Source organism: Propithecus coquereli, unplaced genomic scaffold (genome assembly GCF_000956105.1).
Source record: "Propithecus coquereli isolate 6110/MARCELLA unplaced genomic scaffold, Pcoq_1.0 Scaffold2, whole genome shotgun sequence".
Lineage (NCBI taxonomy): Eukaryota > Metazoa > Chordata > Mammalia > Primates > Indriidae > Propithecus > Propithecus coquereli.
Genome location: NW_012144966.1, coordinates 15,290,330 through 15,309,314, shown reverse-complemented (window position 1 = coordinate 15,309,314; position 18,985 = coordinate 15,290,330). Strand labels below are relative to the sequence as shown.

At 35.3% G+C, this 18,985-nt stretch overlaps 1 protein-coding gene across 1 annotated transcript in view; it reads right to left on the bottom strand.

The window, feature by feature from the left end:
* MMP16 (matrix metallopeptidase 16 (membrane-inserted)) overlaps positions 1-18,985 on the bottom strand; it is a 325,438-nt gene that overhangs the window by 85,462 nt on the left and 220,991 nt on the right. Inside the window, exon 5 of the mRNA XM_012643647.1 lies at positions 1,189-1,350. Within this exon, the coding sequence (XP_012499101.1) occupies positions 1,189-1,350 (162 nt within the window). The remainder of the gene's footprint in view (positions 1-1,188; positions 1,351-18,985) is intronic.

Sequence of the window (18,985 nt, the reverse complement as noted above, 5' to 3'; positions counted from 1 at the left end):
GTTGCATTTAAATACTGAATCTAAAACACCTATTGATTAAAGCAGCACCAGTAAAATATTAATGTGAAGAAGTATTTCTCAAAAGAGGTTTCTAAATCAAGCCAAAGTTTACACATGTAATTTGGTACAGATGTTAAGCATCATTTCTCAAGGGATTTATGTCTTTAAAAAGAAATACAGAGCTGTTCACACTTAATATTTAGGTATGAGAAGAATATTCCTTTGCAGGGCTTCAGTCTAGACTACTAATTCATGAGGTCATGAGAAAGAGACTTCTTTCAGTTAACCACTTAAGAGGAATTTCTGATGAGACACACTTAGGCATAGCATAGCTCAATTCAGGACATGAGATATTTAGCTTTGAGTCTGAGACATTTCTCTCTTTTGGTATCCCAACAAAATAAAGAGAAGCATAAAAGTTGACCTTTTTTTCCAATCTATTTTAACCCTGAGAGAATGGTTACCACTGAGATATTGAAATTGAAAAACTAATGAATGCAAAACAAATTAGTGAACTTAAACTATGCTGTTTAAAAATGCAAATGATATCTTCTGGATAGTAGATATTAACATACAGATAGCACACATTTGTCTTTGCACTGTAAAAATAAAAGCTTCACTTCATTAATTTAGTAAAGCATATTTGCTACATGTAAATTATAAATGTCAAGTTCTTAACAATTATGTGTGAAATAAATGTCTTCATAAAGGTCAATGGTTGTATTGAGGGAGTTAGGATTATAGTAAACATGCATAATAGTCTTTCCTTTTTTCTCTTAATGTGCATTCATTGACTGAACCCCATAAATAAAAATGATATTACTATACTAGAAATTTATTTTATGCTGTATTAATTAAACTTAACCACTTGTTAATTTTCACTCCCTTGTTTGTTAACTTTCACTCTGAGTCAGTAATTATAGGACTTTGGGGTCAATTTGTTATATCTGTCACATAAAGGTATTTTCTGGATCTTCAGAAGTGCTTTGTCTAGGAACTGTCTGATAATCAAATCTCACAAACTGTGAGTCAATCTATCAGTTTGTACCAAAGTCTCAGCACCTTATGTTCTTCTTCAATTTTTATCTCTGTCTTATCTATTTAGAGCATCTATCTTAAAGAAGAAAACATAGTAGGGATCCTGGACCTCATTGTAGGATTAAGCAAACAGCAACAGTGGTAACCTACCATATATCTTCTGGATGCCCTGCAAATCATCATTAGGTAGTTTGAAGTTGTCCGTTTCCATGTACTGGTAAAATGGAGCCATGATGGCAGTGGGGTCATTGGAATGCTCCAATCCCAGAGCATGTCCCAGTTCGTGAACTGCTACAAGAAATAAGTCATTTCCTGTGTCAATGAGAAAAAAAGAAGTTATTGTAATTAATATCCAAATACAGAATTGAAAAGGACAATTTCGTGTTATCAAAATTTCACCCAAGAAAAATAGTAGGAATTCTTTACTTCAACTGTCAGTATGATTTTATCATTTGGCTTTCCTACTGGCAAAGTCCAATATCCTTCTTTTAAAAAGGGGTGGGGGGAGGAGGTGGTGATGATGAAGTCAGAAGTTTAGAAACTAGAAGGGAAGAACAAAGAATAAAAGTTGAAGAAAAAGTCTCGTCATCAGAAACTGATACTACTGCTGTTAAAATATCCTCCCAATTATAAAGCATATAATATACAATATCTCACTCTTGTAAGCTTCACATTTAATAGAATTCTAACAACTCAGTGAAAAACATAGGGCGGATACCATCCTTACTTTTATACAGATGAGTACATGAAGGCACAAAGGTGACAAGTCTTGTCAAGAACAGCAGACCTTCGTATTTACAGAGCTGTGATGGGAACTCAAGGTATTATGACTCCTAGATTCAAGCTTTAATTTCTTGCTAGCTGAGAATATAGGAATACGGTAGTATAAAATGAAAGACATCAGCTAATAGTCATATTAACTGGAATTCCAGTCCTAGCCCTATAAATACCAATTCAAATCAATTCATATATTTACCTTAGAGCTGTTGTTTCTTACTGAAAATTCCCACCTGTGGTAAACTTGACCAGTGAAGTCTATTTAGTAAAAACCCTGCAGTGATAGTTGATGTGACTTTGTGCAATCACCCCCCTACTCACGACCTCTACATGCTGTCCACTCCTGGATTATCATAACTGTACTCACCGTGAAGAAAAGAGGTTGTCCTGTATCTATATGCGTTAATTCTAAAAATTTAGTTGGACCATATGGGTATCAAATAGTTGGGGCTATTGTATTTCTATGAGTTATGTTTCTAAGTGAAAAGTTTAACATGATTAAACACAAAGTGTAAAATTCACATGGATGACTTGCTAGCGATGCACATAATTTCAACGAGTATCATTTTTAAGAAAACTCCTTTTCAACCTTTTTTATAATATACTGTAATAATTCTCTTGCGAGGAATATTTTTGGATCCCAAAGCCATGTGAACGACTGAAATTTTTTCCCCCTCCAGAGTAGTCTGTCATAGAGGAATGAAATCATCAGGCTGATTCTGTATATGACATTAGCATATCAAAAATGAACCACTGGAACAATAATTCCAGGGGCCTATCCCAGTAAAAAAATTAATGAAACATGGTTAATGGGTGTCATCTAGGGAGCCTATTACAGTTACAGGAGGAGCGGAAAAAAACCAAAACAAAACAGAAGGAAGGAGGAAGTTGTGCACCAAGAAATGTGGGAACTATGCCAGCATTTGCAAGTATGTAATTTAGGGAGAAGAATTCTAAGCATTGTGTCTCAGAAGATACTCACAGATGAGAGAAAGAAAGGAAGGAAAAGAAGCTGCAGTCATTTTTAGATACAGAACATCTAACTCTAACTCTAAAGTGAGTGCCTGTGAGGTTTCAAATCAGACATACCTTTGCTAAGATACAAATCTGATACCAATGAGGCTTATCACTACCCCAAAGAACATGGTATAAGGGGTAGAAGGTCAGCTGCTGAGCATGTCCATGTCTAGAAAATATGAGTAAACCTTGGTTGGAATGTGCTATCACTCGATTACAGGCAAAAGGAAATCTTCATTAAGAGCAGATCTAATGGCAAAACAAAGATCTATCAAGCAGAAAAAGAACCAACGAAAATCAAGGCAGTTAAACAAAAAGCAGGAGACTCAAGAGTTGGCATTTATGTTTACCATGAAAAGCCAGTCACAACTGAGCTCAGCAAGAAGACAGGGCTGATTCAGAAAATCACTTTAGAACCTCTTGGTCTTCTTTTGGCAAAACTGATACAATTTCTTGGTCAGAAAGTCCCAATGTGGACATACAGGGATTATGTCTTGTTTTTATTCTTCAAAAGAAAAAAAAATGCAAAGTTCATCGCCTCCCTCCTTATGTATCAGATACCCTTCACTAGAAAAGAAGGACCCTAAAATCTGTTCGTAGATAAACATGTAGAAATATTGTTTTCAGTCATCTGCTAAACTTTTGGCTGGTAGCCTAGCTGAATTATTAAAATTACTTCAAATCTCTCACAAGAAAATAATCTATTGGTCACAATTTTTTTTTCTTTTTTGGCTAGTAAGAGAAATAGAAAAAGACAATAACAACACAGATCTAAGAGCAAAAAGGTCTTAACAGCCAAAGCCACTTATTTCATTCCATGTATTTGTTTTCTTCCGATCATTCAATTTTTTCTTAAGCATCATTTCCGATGGCGGAGTCACTCCTTGCTTAAGGAGTATAGGTTCTAGAAGACAATTAATAGTATTGGGATATGAACTTGTGACCTTTTGAGTATGCCACAGCACTTTTAATCAGAAATACTGGCCAAGGGCTCTAAGTAATTACCATTCTTCAGATGATTGGCAATAATGTAATTAAACCTTACTTGCAGTTCACAATAGTTTAAAAGGGTAAGTTGTAAATAAAGTATCACCCTGTGATTTGAATTCCACTAGGAACAAAAGTTTTTGGCACATGATGAATTTTAGACAATTAAAATGCATGAGACCTCTCTTTCCTAATGATGAAAATAATAACTGCTCTTGTAACTTATCATTAATTCACATTATTCGAAATTCTCAATTGTAATATGCCTTGAATTTATCACCATGCAGGCAACAAAGGAGAAATCAGCCTCTTGGTTCTTGATACAGAAATAGTACTTGCTTCCTTTGCAAGATTTTGAGTTTTGAGTTTGTTGCTTTCAGTTGTATCTCCAATCTCCTTTCCTTTGTGTATTCCAATACAATTTCAGAATACTGAACTGTATATTATGAAAGATAATGGATTATTTATCACTTCCCTGCCATAATTATGTCTATATTTTATTCCATGCTCTTTCACCCTTCCATGCATTTTCATATGCTATTCCCTCTGCTGACATATCCTGAATGTTAAAAAATGATTATATAATATTCCACACATAAAAATTGTTGTTTAAGTAATTCTAACATTTATAATTCTAAAAACCTACTCTAATACTAGGATATCATCAGCACTATTGAACCTATCTCTGATTTTTCTCTTATCCCACAACTTTGGCTCCCCCACTCCCTCCAAAGGTAACGTAACCACATCAGACCAATCTGATTTAACTTTCTATGGAACAAAATTGTGAGTTGTTTTTCAGTTGCCATGGACCCCCAAGTTGAATGTCTTGTAACCTGAGCAAGCCCAGATGAACCAAGTGTGAAATCATGGGCAGAACCTAAGTGCTAGGACCAAGGAGTAGGGGCTGAATTAAAAAGCAGACACTGCATGACAGGATCCAGGATCTAATTGGATTGACCCCTGGCATTGCTCCATGGCAGGATTCAGTTAAAGCATCTCCTGGCATCACCCTGTCGAAAGATCCAATCAGATCATGCTTCATTACCTGTGACAGTAAAGCCTGTTCTATCCCCCAGCTCTGGAGGACAGATCTGCCTCTGACTCCTGTCTCCTTATTTTGGCCGCCCGACAAATCTTTCTCTCTGCAATACCTGGTTGTGCGAGGTAAGTGAACCCAGTTTGGTTCAGTTACAGTAATCACTAACTTGAGTTTTGAATCTCTCATTGCCTTGCTTACATTTTTGTATTTTTATCAAATATGTATGATTCAATAAACTTAAGTTTTTCCTGGTGTTTGAGCTTTACAGATTAGTATCATTTTGTATGTTGTCTTCTGAAACTTCCTGAAACTCAGCATTTTTTCCTAATATATATCTTTTAGCTTGACTCCTTGTCAGTCTTGCAAAATCTTATTAATCCTTTAAAACAAAACTCAAAGTCACCTCCTCCATGCAGTCTTCTCTAAATCCCCAGGTAAATTTAGCTCCATCTGTGTATCCTTGGCCTTTTGTATGTAGCTTGATTGTAACACACGCCATAATTGCCCTGACAACTTCTGATGCTCTTAATATTTACTTGTAGGTTAAGTGTCTCACAGAACAAATTTGAACAGATTTGTAATTTTAAATATTTAAGTACTGTAATTTTAAGTGTTGAAATCCATGTTTAGAATATAAATTCAGAAATAATCACCAAATCTTTTATTAGTAGACATTTCTCCAGTGCTTAGTAGATGGATAGGATGGAATGAGTCTTCCTAACCCTCAGCTTTCTCAGGCTATGCAAACAGCTGGTTTCTCTAGCTGAGAAGCCAAAGAAATATGTGGGAGCCAGCCCCCGAGATGACCCCAATGGTCCTCAACTCCTGCTCTTCACATTTACATTGTGTCAGGTTTCTATCAGGTTGCCATAGCAGAATATTATAGAAGTAATGGTATTTGACTTCCAATGTTAGGCCATAAAATACATCCATGACTTCCATCTTCTCTCCCTCTCTCTTTCTATCTTCCTACCCGCCCCCCTCTCTTTCTCTCATTAATTGCTCTGAAGAAACCAGAGCTGTGTTATGCAAAGAGGCCTATGGAGAGGCCCATGTGGTGACAAATTGAGGCTTCCTACCAACAGCCACATGAGTGAGCTTGGAAGTGGAATCTCCAGGTCCTTCAGATGATTGCAGCCCCAGCCAACAACGGTATCCACGAGACACCCTCAGCCAGAACCACCTGGCTAAGCTACTCCTGGATTCCTGACCCTCAGAACTATGTGAGATAATGAATGTTTGTTATTTTAAGTTGTTAAGTTTTGGGGTAATTTTTTTATGCATAAATAAAGAAGTATTATGGGATATTTTACCAACTTAGCTCTTCTCCATTTGGTTAGGAATAGGAAATAGGAAAGAAAAACTGAAAAAAACTGAGTAGAAAGAAAGCTACTCTGAAGCACCTCAGTGTTTGTACAGTAATCCTGAGATGAAAGGGGGACTTAAACATTGTCCAATCCAACCACCTCTACATAAACTGAAAGATCTGGCATAACCCTAAGTCTGAAGGAAAGTCTGTGACTGAAAATTTCCAGAGGTGGAAATATCGTCCATTTCCCGTCTTGAATGTTTTCTCAAATCTGTAAAACCCAACGCCTGGGTTGCACCTATGACACTACTTTCTTTGCACTTCACTGAAAAGAGTGCCACTCTCTAAGTGGTCAGGAAAACTTGTGGTTCCTGCCAGAGAGCCAGAGCAGTCTGGTAGACAGCTCTGAAAAAAGAACAGAAAAGAAACACTATTTATTGAGCATCTATTATGAACCACAGATGTCACTGAATTTGTCATTGAAACGTCATGACTTATACATTATTACTCTCCCTTTACAAATAAAGCTCTCAGAGGCTATGGAACTTGCTCATCAGGCAGCCCAGAGGAGGCAGAGTTGGTGTTTACATTCTGGGGCCCAAGTCCAGACAAGAGTTAGGTCACGTCTTTGCAAGACAGAAGCTGATTTGGGGTGGCTTTTTACAAATCTCTTTCCAACACTACTACTCTTCCATGCAGCCTCACAGGCTTGGTGCCCTCCTCTTGCTTTCTCCCTGCCCACCATTCCTGCCCTCAGTAGTGCACCCAGGTTTAGCTGCCCCTGAGTGCCTCAAGCTCCAGAATGATCTTCTCGTTCCTCTTCTAGATGCTTTCTCCCAACTGAGTCAGACATCATTTGACAATGAAAAATGTTTATTATTGCAGTCATTTATTACTTGCTTACCATTGCTGGGAAAATGTAATGCAATGGAGTTACAATTATGAGTAGAATTTATCTGTATGTCAGATAACTTTTATTTTTATTTGAAGGTAAACCTAATTTAATTTCATACATGTTCAGACTTCTGATGTATTTTGTTGTATATAGTACTATTATTGTGCCCCAACACCTGATGAATTTAAAGAAACAAAATATTTTGTATAAAGTGTTACAAAAGTAACAGGAAAAAAATATCAGTTAATATTCATGTGTGGTGAGTAGAGTACTAGGTACTTTATGTAGGTTAGTTTATCTACTCCTCACCATAGGTTTTGTTAATATCACTGTTATACAGACTAAGACACTAAGACTTGCAGAGATAATGGGACTTGACCAAAGTCACACAATATGTGACAGAAACTTATTTATGCTCCTGTACAGCCCGGGCCCACAACCAAGAACTCAGTGTGCTGAGAAAATGGATTCTTTACTGTTGTCCTAAATATCTTCTCAAGGCTCCAGACTGTGTATTCCAGGTGATGAGGGTCAGCTTCTGAAGCCACCTTCAAAGAATATAGCTGCTGCATAAGATCTTTTTCTAGAAGTTTGTAACAATAACAGTAACAATGGAATTAATACTAAACTTCGTCTTTTAAAACTTACTATGTGTTTTAGTTTGCTCAGGCTGCCATAATAAAATACCACAAACTGTGTGGCTTAAACAACAGAAATTTATTTTCTCACAGTTCTGGAGGCCAGAACTCTGAGATCAGGATGTTGGCATGGTTGGGTTCTGGTGAGGGCTCTTTTCCTGACTAATAGATGGCCACCTTCTTGCTGTGTCTATATATGTTGAACAGAGAGGGAAAGCAAGCTCTCTGGAGTCTCTTTTTATAAAGGCACTAATCTCATCTACTGGGCCCCACCCTCATGATCTCATCCTAATTACCTACCAAAGGCCCCATCTCCAAATACATTGGAGGTTAAGGTTTCAACATGTGAATTTTGTGGGGACACAATTCAGTTCATAGAAATTTCTCAGTCCAATTCTGGTTGCTCAAAAAAGTTTTTTTTTTTTTTTTAAATCATTTTCATTGCTTCTAACTTTTAATTAAGCCTAAAAGTCTTAGCAAAAGTCTTAGCATTTTCCAAAATGTATTTTCCAATATTGCTACAATTAGGAGAAAGGTATGGTACATAGACATGAATTTTTAAAAATTGCATTTCAAAACATTTCTTTGGCAATTGAGGAGGTTTGCTGGGAATGTTAGGATTATCTGTTTGCATGCGGTTAGGTTTGAAACATGCCACTAGTGTACACTACTAAGGCATAGTTAAACGCTGGGCACTTAAAATATGAGGAAAACAAATTACCATCTAATACATCTCCAAAACCAGTAAAAGTATTTTAAAAAATATGCAAGTACCAAACATATATAGTTTTTAATTGAACAAATACTTTAAAAGTTAGGTCCATGTTAGCCAGGTAAAGTGGAAAACCTAGGAAAATATTTGGATAATTAAGGCCAAAGTACACTTTTTATTCCTTTAGTTTACAGTTTGAATATGAAGTCTGTATTTAGTGAATTAGACATGTCTTCATTTAATTCAGAAAAGTCTTGCTGGAAAAAAAAAAAAAGCAAGGTTGGATATGGCTAATTGCACCATGATAGAAACAAGGACTTTTTTGTTTCCTCTCCTGTTGAGCTTAGTTAAGATTCTAAGAACATTCTCAGCTCTGTTCCATGTTATTTATTTATGTGTGGTTTATCTGTGCTATACTTTCCCCCTGGGTAGCGCGGTCTCACTGCTCAGGATAATTCTGGAGGCCTACTTGGCTGTCTCTATGGCTGGTGTATAAGAGACCAATTTTAGTGACTACTTAAACAAAAGTAATCAGATAAATTGCAAAGACACTTTTCAGGAATCGATCTGACTTATTTGCTAGATTATTGCTTGTACTACTATTTGAATAACAAAAATTATTATTTGTATAGCAATCCTGGTAATTCATGTGATAACATCCAGACCAGCGGCAACCATATAACATATTTGTTTAAAAATTACTAATTACTTATGTACCGGGAACTCTATATAGAATTATTGAACTATTGATAAACAATTTATCATAGCATGTAATTGATTTTTCTACCTTGTGCCAGAAAATATAAATGTCCGAGACTCCAGAGATAAATCATACAAGGCCTTTGTTCTTAATTTAGGAACTCACAGTTTAGTTCAGTGACTCTGAGCTCTTTTGAGCTCGTAAGCTTCTCAAAGAATCTGAGAAACTATGGAACTTCTCCCGAGAAATATGAGCGCATTAGCAAAGTATTGCATATGATTATGGAATTATTTTTACTCTACTTAAGTCCTTTAAGACCGCGGTCCCCAACCCCCAGGCTGCGAACAGCACCGCAGACCTCCGCAACAGCCGCTGGAAAAATTGTCTTCCATGAAACCATGAAACTTAGGAACTGCTCCCCCCAACAGCCACACAGTAGGAGGTGAGCAAGGGAGGCTTCATCTGAATTTACAGCCGCTCCCCTCCCCATCCTGAGCTGACCCCCCCCCCCCACTGCCGTGGAAAAATCGTCTTCCATGAAACCGGATCCTGGTGGCAAAAACGTTGGGGCCCGCTGCTTTGAGACATATTGGGGTCCAAACTCTCAGTTATAAAACGAATAAGAACTGGGGATCTAATGTACAGCACGATGACTATAGTTAACCTTACTGTATTGTATACTTGAAATTTACTAAGAGAGTAGATCTTAAGTGTTCTCATCACAAAAAAAAAAAAAAGAAAGAAAAATGGTGACGGTGAGGTGATGAGGTGATAGATGTATTAACTAAGTTGATTGTGGTAATCATTTCACAATGTGTGCGTGTGTGTGTGTGTGTGTGTATGTCTATGTATACTCATCACTTTGCACACCTTACGCCTTACATGTATATACAAAAAAAGACAAACCAGACTTAAAATCCTGACTCAGCTATTGACTGTGTAAAATTTAGTAAATTATTAAACTCTCCGTGATTCAGTTTCTTCATTTGTAAAGTGGGTCTGTCATCACTTATTATGGGATTGTTGTTAGGTTAAATAACATCACATATATGAAATATTCTGCACAGTGACTAAAATATAGTTTAGTGCAAAGAGTGGTAGTTTCAGCAACAATAAAACAACTACTTCTACTGCTGCTTTTAATTTTATAATAAATAATCTCTACAACGAACTTTTGAGGGAGATACTAAATTACATGAGAAGACATTGAAGCTCCAGTACATTGGATTACAAAAGTCAGAAGCCTTTTATGTATCAGAACAGGTATGTTACATATTAACATCAATCTTGACTTCATCAAAACTAGTGCACCAGCTGGTTAAATATGGTCACTATACACACATGTGTGAGTGACAGAGTTGAGAAATACACTAGGATCAAGTTTTAGAGAGTTTTGAGTACTAGGTTTAAGAGTGTGATCAATATGTAGGAGATAACAGAGTACTATGAAAGTTTGATACTGAACTTTGCTATTTCTCACTATTAAATTAGAGTTGGTCGTAACCCCTTAACCACCAAATTCCATGTAAAAGTTATTTCATATATTATTCTCATTATTGCTAAAATAGCAAAACTTAACCTAGATTTTGATTTCAATTTTCAAAGTATGCTAGTTATGATTTTTTAAGTCCATTTAAGATTCATAGATAAATATTTCACATTATTTTCACATAGTACCTTAAATTGGATTTTCTCTGCCAATTTTGTGCTTAACTGCATGATGAATAATTAGCACGATATGGTACAAAAATTTGTAAAATGTTTCATTCATTTGCTTCATTCACTGGCACATCTAGCTTGTAGCTCCCATACATACTTTGCTATATCCTTCAAGCACTTTGCTGATGTGAGCTTACCCACAAGACAAGTGCTTGAAAGGCTCACTGTAACACCACTGATACGGCGCTGCTCTACACAAGTGCTGACTTACAACAATGAGATGCGTTAGCTCTTTTTGAGGAAGGGCACTGGGCTCACTGTGATGCAAAGAGGCAGGATTGGAAAAGGCATGGCCTCTCTAAATAGCATACACAGCTGCAAGCTCAAGGTCATTCTTTATGTGCATGCTGTGGAGAAAAATGCTTCTGTTTCCTGTCAGCCTGTCTATCAAAACTTTCATAAACTTGGAAGCCAGTATATGCTTGCATATGAGAAGAATAATTGGCAAAATATTTAACATATTTTATTCACAAAATTCCTGCTTTTTCAGCATGTTTGGGCACCAGAAACTTTTTTATTGTACATTGGAGAGGAACATTCTGGTCATGACACTAAAGAAAGAACTCTGATTAAAGCATAAATAAAGGGTGATTTACATAGCAATTGAATTTGAGATGTGCTCTGTGGTTTACATTTTACTTATGACCAAGATGGCCCTAACTTTCTCTTCAACTTAACTAAACTTTAGATAAGTTTCTGCCTGACTATGGGCTCCTCACTTGCCTTTTCTTAGAGCATTTACTTTAGGAAACCTGCAATTATAAATTCTTCTCTGCCTCTTTAAGATGCAAATCTCATAGCCTCTAACCAGTTTCACAACCTAGGAATGTCTTTCTCAAGGACTTGGGAGTATTCTTTTGAAATGTAATCCTCGAGCAGATAGGTCCCCTATCTCCCAGTCTCTAAGAGAAGGCAGGAGCCTCATTTTGATTAGTGCCAAATAGCAAACAAAGATCTCCTAATCACATTGATCAAACTCCTCCTTTTACTTATTAAGGATAATCATGATTATATATCCCCAAGAAAATATTGGGGAAGCATTTTTAGGCTGTGGACAGAAGGAGCCTAGGAACTGAGATGGTGGGGCTCATTTGGGCACCTGGAGAGGCCAATGTAGTTTTCTGGTTCATTTCCATTTCCTAAAGGACAACAAAAATCGGAGTATGGTTGGGTTAAAATTACTGGCTCTTGAGGACTAGAATAGAGATTTTCAGACAAGGAGTATACAAATTCCAACATCAGGGATGTACCAAGGGAGAATTAACAGAAAATCAAGTGAAAAAATGTTATAGGAAGATCCAGAGAGATATAGCTGTGTACTGAGTCACTAGAGTGGGTGTGTGTGCCCCTCAGAATAAACCCATATAGTTTCTCTGCACCTGGAATATGTTAACATTGGGTAAAAACAACTGACCTATTTTCAAGTACAACTGCTTGTTTTCTGAAAGTAGGAAAAGATTAAAGAATTAGAGAATTTAAAAGTTGGGGGAGGATAGAATTTTAGTTCTTTGCCAAATTTTGCTTTTTGTCAGTTCATTGCCACCTGGTAATTCATTTTTGTCATGTTATAGACCTGATGGTTTAGGTATGGATAATTTTCATTTTCAGGGAATAAAAAAAGCAAAAGCAAGCAAAAACAACCCTCTATACCCATATATTTGTACAGAGATTTATTAACAACTTATAAATAAATTTGTTTTTAAAAAACATTAATATATAAACAACAACAGCAAGTAAAGAGGCCATGATGACTTCATCATGAGTCATCAGGTCTCCTGACGTTTCCATTTTTTCCCTAACTGAAGCTCTTCCCTGGAAGAATCTATTTTGTCTTAAAAAACCAGAAAAGGTGGGGTTTCTTTAATATTAATTTTTTAAAGGAGTCTTTTCATTTTTGTTTTTTCTCTAAAGCAAAGCTCCTTCCTTCCTTTCACTAGTCTGCATTTTTTTCATGAAGATACCTAGTTGTATAATTAGACCAAAATGTGTGTACAGAATAAAAAAACAATTATATGCCTTAGTACCTTAACGCAATCATGTATTTTTTTCAGAAGGCTTCCTATGTATTAATATATATCTATATATTTTTTTCTTTTATTAACAGCACACTATGACCCTTATACTTGCCACTGGAATGGCTGGCGTTCATTCACCTTGCTGGACTATAGAGTGATTACCTAGAGCTTGAAATCAACAACTCAGGAATATCTGACAAAGAAGTAATTTATTTTAAATAAGATTTTCCAAATTGATTAAAGCTATTTATGCTAATAAGAAAAGATAACTGTATTTGCCTTTCTGTAATTTTCCTTCCAGAACAGTCATTTGAGCTCATATTTGTATGAGCTCTAACAAGTGATATGTGTAAAATTTTGCTCCATCAATAAATTATCCTGCATATATGAATTAAAAAAATAAAATGTAGAAGCACAAATTTGATAACTATTTGTGCAGTAAATATTAGTGAGGGTTAGATTAACCAGTTTATGAAAATATTTTAATAAAATAGTGGACTCAAAAGTAGACATTTATATGGTACATATCAATAAAATCAGAAGATTCATGCATGGCCTGGTGTTCACATAGCAAATTTTGAAAAATATTTCTGGATCTTGCAAAAGGATATGATGTAACCTAAGTGTCTTCCTTATTTGCTTTCTTTAGTTTGCCTATAGAGTGGTGAAACTGAAATAGCAGGATAAAAATGGAAGTGAAAATGAAAGGACATTTCTTTTTTTAATGATAGATATGTTTTACATCAGGCTGTGATTTATTCAACATATTCTGTAATTAAAACTCATATTTAAATTATTTCAGCACAGGTTCAGTAAGATATTTTGTCTCATTTTTATTTAGTAAACAAGTATTTGAAAGGCCAGGGTTTTAGCTTAGGAGTTGGCAGAATATTCTGTTGGCAATGAGGTGAAAGAACTTCAAATGTTCTGAAGAATGTTTTCTTTCTAGGATACATGACTTAGAAGGAAACCATAACCTAAATGTCTTGTAGTGTATGTGTGTGTGTGTCTGTGTGTCTCTGTGTGTGTGGTGTGGTTTGTAAATAAAGCAATGAATAAAGCACCTATGTTTCATAATTTTTACAGATTCTATGAAAATAAATTTGTATAACAGCTTCACTGTAGTCTTGGAAATTTCTTCCAGCAAACAGGAAGCCTTAAAAATGTACTGAAATATTGACTAAAAAAAAGGCAAGGCTTGTAAATCCCTGATTTTGAGATTTCTTTTACTTTTAATTTATGTCCTAATTGCAAAGGACCTAATTAATTGGGAAGTGGTTTCCTCGTTTACTAAATGGGAATGGAAATTAAAATCCATGAAGTACCCATAATAGCCCAGACACTCAATCCTCACAAAAATCCCTTCAGGTAGATATAATTACCCCCATATAACACTTGAAGAAACAAAGGTTTGAGTAAATAACTTAAAAGCTGATAAGTGGTACAGGCAAATTTGTACCCAGGTCTGTTTGAATCCAAAGTCTTTTCCCTGTGCTGAATATGACTCTCATTAATTTATTATTATGCGCAAACACACATGCACACACACACACACACACACACACACACACACAAACTTGTCTTCAGTAAACTTCATCACCTAAACTAAGGTAGGAGACATGAATGTAACATGACACCAATGAATAAGAAGAGAATCGATGCTGATGTCAAAAGGCGTATCATTTCCTTTAATGTTTGCTCATGGACTGTTAGCTTCCATGAGTTTTGATCACATACACAAGAATTTATTGTCCACTGCATGCCCAACCAGTAATACAGACTATACATAGGAGAGATAAAAGTCTCTGACAAACTTGCTATATTCTGCTACACAACACCCACCATACTATACTGTACTAATGAGATGTTAATAAAACATCAGTATCATCAGAGTACTCCATTGCTCAAAATCCTAAAATAGTTTCCTACTACAGTTCAAATTACCCATTAAAAATTACCTTCCATAATGTGGTTCAAACTTTCCTGCCCAACCCATCTGCCACTATTCACCAACACATAGCTTAATTCTTAACAGTCCCTCTAACAAACTATATTAATTTTTATCTCTCACTTTCTTCATGCTCATACCCTACATATAAAGGCAATAAAGCATCTGTCTCTTTTCTCTCATTGTTTAAAGTTTTAGTATCTGCTTCATTGTGATTAAACAACCTTGGGCAGTCAATGTTATGAAATGAGCATTGAACTGTATATGAATGATTCCATTCATTACATCACAGTACTTATTGCTGCAAGGGATATATCTTCTTCAGAGACAGAATTTCCCTCATGTTCACATATTCCCCCTGGCCTTGTCTTGTTCTATTTTGTTAGTCATCCTAACAGCAAAGTGATATTTACCAGAAGTTATTTTAGCTGTAGAGAAATACAGGTTTTTTTTTATGCCATTAAATTACTCATGCATCCCTTTGTAAAAAAGTGGAAAAGTTAAAGATTTTGTATGTACATAATAATGTTTTAATACTTGAAAGCTTTGGAAAAACTCTTTAAAATATGATTTTTCAATTGTGGTTTGTAAATAATTTCAGTAATGATGATAGTTAAGTTTAAGTTAGCCATTACTGAATAACAAATTAGCAGCTTAAAACAAAAGTCCTTTATTGTCTTGCAATTTCTGTGAGTTAGTAATATGAGAGAAGCTTAAATGGGTTGTTTGAGACCAAGATTTTTCCTGAGGTTTCAGTGAACCTGTTGGCTGGAGCTGTCAAAAGGTTTGACTAGGGGCGGCTCTGCTTCAAAGCCCAATCGGGAAGTGTTGGCAAGCCCTGGCTCCTGCTATCTGTTGGACGAAGATGTGGTCCTCACTACGTGAGCTCTTTTCATATGTTGGCTAAGTTTCCTCATGATATGCCATCTGGCTTCTTCCACAGTGACTGATGAGAGAGAGAGAAAAACTGCCTGAGATGGAATCTGCAGTCATTTATAAACTAATCCTGGAAGTGATTTACCATCGCTTCTTCCATATTGTATTCATTAGATGTGAGTCACTTTGTCCAGCTTACACACAGGGCAAGGAGGTTATACAAGGGCATGATTAGTAAGAGGTGGCTCATTGGCAGCCATCTTGGAGGTTGGCTGCTACAGCATCAGTAACAATAGTGAATGCTACCATTTTGGAGCAATTTCTAGGTTTCAGATATTGTACTAAGTATTTGCACTTGTAATAACCATGGATGACACAATCTTCCATCTACATTTTCCCCATGAAGAAACCAACACCCAGAAATGTTAAGTAAATAACAAAGAATATTGCTAGTAACTGGCAGAACCAGGTTTCAAACCCAGTTGTATCATCTTCAAAGACAGCAATTTTTCTCTGCTTCAATGCTTTATCTTTTTTATCTTCTACAATAATGATAAATGATGTAAATTGTGATGAATTTTTTCCCACATACTGTTTTGGGAATTCATATTACTTGAGCATAGAAAAAAGAAGAATTGAATTATCTTGCTGTTAACTTTCATAAATTTGGTTCCAAGAGAAAATTACGACCTTCAAAAGCTGCCACTTTTCAACATGACTCTTAGATACAGAAAAATTATAGAGCAGATCTGATGTGCTAAATTCTGAAATGAAGTGTTTGAGTTCAGAATTCTCCCATGAACTATGCAGAAATACAGAGGTCTCTTCGTCTTCGTCATGTCCACTATGAGATTTTAATGAGCCCTCCTCAGTTACTGTTCTACACAGGCTGGAGAATCAGGAGCTAGTGATGTTTAAACTGAACTTTAATGATTGAGTTATAATATCTGCCGATTTCTGAAGAACATACTTCAGAAATTTCATTCTGCAGAGTAGTTACATTCTTTACATTTTATAAATAATCTTGAGTCAACCTTTTGTATCTTTGACAAAGAGATTATGCAGATGTATTTTCAGAATAGTGATTCAAGTTCCAGTAACCAAATTTTTGCACAAACAAAATTATAGCTTAAAATTATGATGCAGAATTAAATGCAACACTTGGAACTTGATTTAACAATGTGACAAATATCATTACAAATGTTAATATAAAAATTTCATTATGCTTTTCTTTAATTATCATAGTTCCCATTATGATAGCTATCATATCATCTAACATATTAATTATAATCACTTTTTGTCATTTTGTATCCTGCTGACCTTCATCTTGTGATATCATCTTCAAGTCAACTATATAAAAAAAAGGAAAGAAAATGAATTGTAATTCATCATCAGTTTGTAGAACAATAAGCACAGTTTTCTGCTATAAATAAAATGGAATGCAAAAACAAAGAAAAGATAACTAATCAGAGCTTCCAAAATCAGCAAAACCTTTAAAAAGCAAGACACTACTGGATAGACATGAATAACACTTGTGGAAAAAATGTACATATAAAATATATACTTTTAAATTATTTTATAACATATGTTTCTTGGCAGCTAATTAGAACACTCCAACTCTAACAATATGTCACCAATTCTAACAAAAATAATAATATGCAGTAGCTTTCAAAACCCCAGAGTCTTCTTTGGGCCACTAAACTATTAAAGACACATAGTTTTTAGATTATTAAAACCATCTTTCTTTCTACTTACATAAATAAAGAGATTTTGTTTTTATTCCCTTATCCTTGGATATTCAATAACCAGGAAGGTTTAAATCCTCTTCAAACTGAAAGGTACTCAAATTCTTTTAAATTGTATATCTAGAACAGATTTTCCTAAGAAACTATTTTTACCCAGGGAAGTGCCTGTATTTTCTATGCATTTTATTTTCAACTTTGTGATCCAGTTTTTTTAATATAATCAAGTGATTATACTTTGTGATCTTTGGTATTATATATTGTTAAAGGTTTTTGAAAATCTAAATAATTTTAATCCATGCATCTCCTCTCTGTATGTTTTCTTAATTATCCTATCAACGGATTCCAATTAATTTGTCTGGTATTACCCTTTATAAAGACAATATCACTGTTCCCCTAGTAACTTATTTAATACAAATGTTCTTTGTACCGCTCTGATGTTTTCTTCTACCACCTTGCCTGGCTAGATATTTGATCTGTTAATCTTTATTTTTCTGTCCCACCCTATAAAACACCTAGATCTGATGCCACTGATATATAGGCATATATATATATATATATATATATATATATATATGTATATACACATATATATGTATATTATATATATGTAAACTTATGTCTGGTCCTAAAATGTCATAAGATTGATAGCTATTTGATTTGTTATTTTTCAATCTGTTCATGTCTAGAGAAGTATATGAAAAGAATTTTCCCAAATAAGCTTTTCCATCATTAAAAAAAGGATAAGGGATAAATCTTTTCTTTTTCTGTAATTAATTCACTATCTCACAATCATTCTACTTTCTTCGAACTACTTTAAAGCCCTTTTATTAATCTTTTAGTCCTTTACAAGTTCCTAATCAAAGTTTATTTCAGCCAAACTTAATTCCACTACACGCATTTATTCATTACCCAAACATTTATTGAGTATCAGATTAAGCACATTGACCTGATTCCCAATGAGTTTCGTCTGATAGAGGAGACTGGTAAATAAATTGAAAAATACAAACAGCAAAAATCACAGAGATATCGATTCAATAACCATATGCTTAGTACCTAAAATGTTGCAGGCACTGTGGCTTCTGAGACCAGTAAGATAAGGTCCCAGTCTCAGGCTACAAATGACAATAGGTATGTAAACAAATTCAACGGTGTGTTACAAGTGTTGCAGATTCTGAGATAGAAGTATGTACAGGTAAGTGAAGGTTCAGATGAGGAATTTAACAGTTCTATTATGATTTCATGGGACTGAGTCTTGGGATTTGAAACTTGGAGGCAGGGTGATCAGTCGTGCGCTAATCAAAATGCCTGTATGAGAAATAATGAGGATGTGAACCAAGACAGAAGTGTCATGGATGGCAAAGGTGATGTGGCTTAACAGAAACTTAAAGATGAGAATCAAGGTGATCAATTTATTGTGGATAATGAGATAAACAGCAAACAAATCAAATACAAACAAACAAACAAAAACCCCAGGATGACACCAGGTTTCTGGTTTGGACAATCAGATGGATGTTGTCACATTAACAAAGGCAAAGAATATAAAAACTACAGCACGTCTGGAGACATG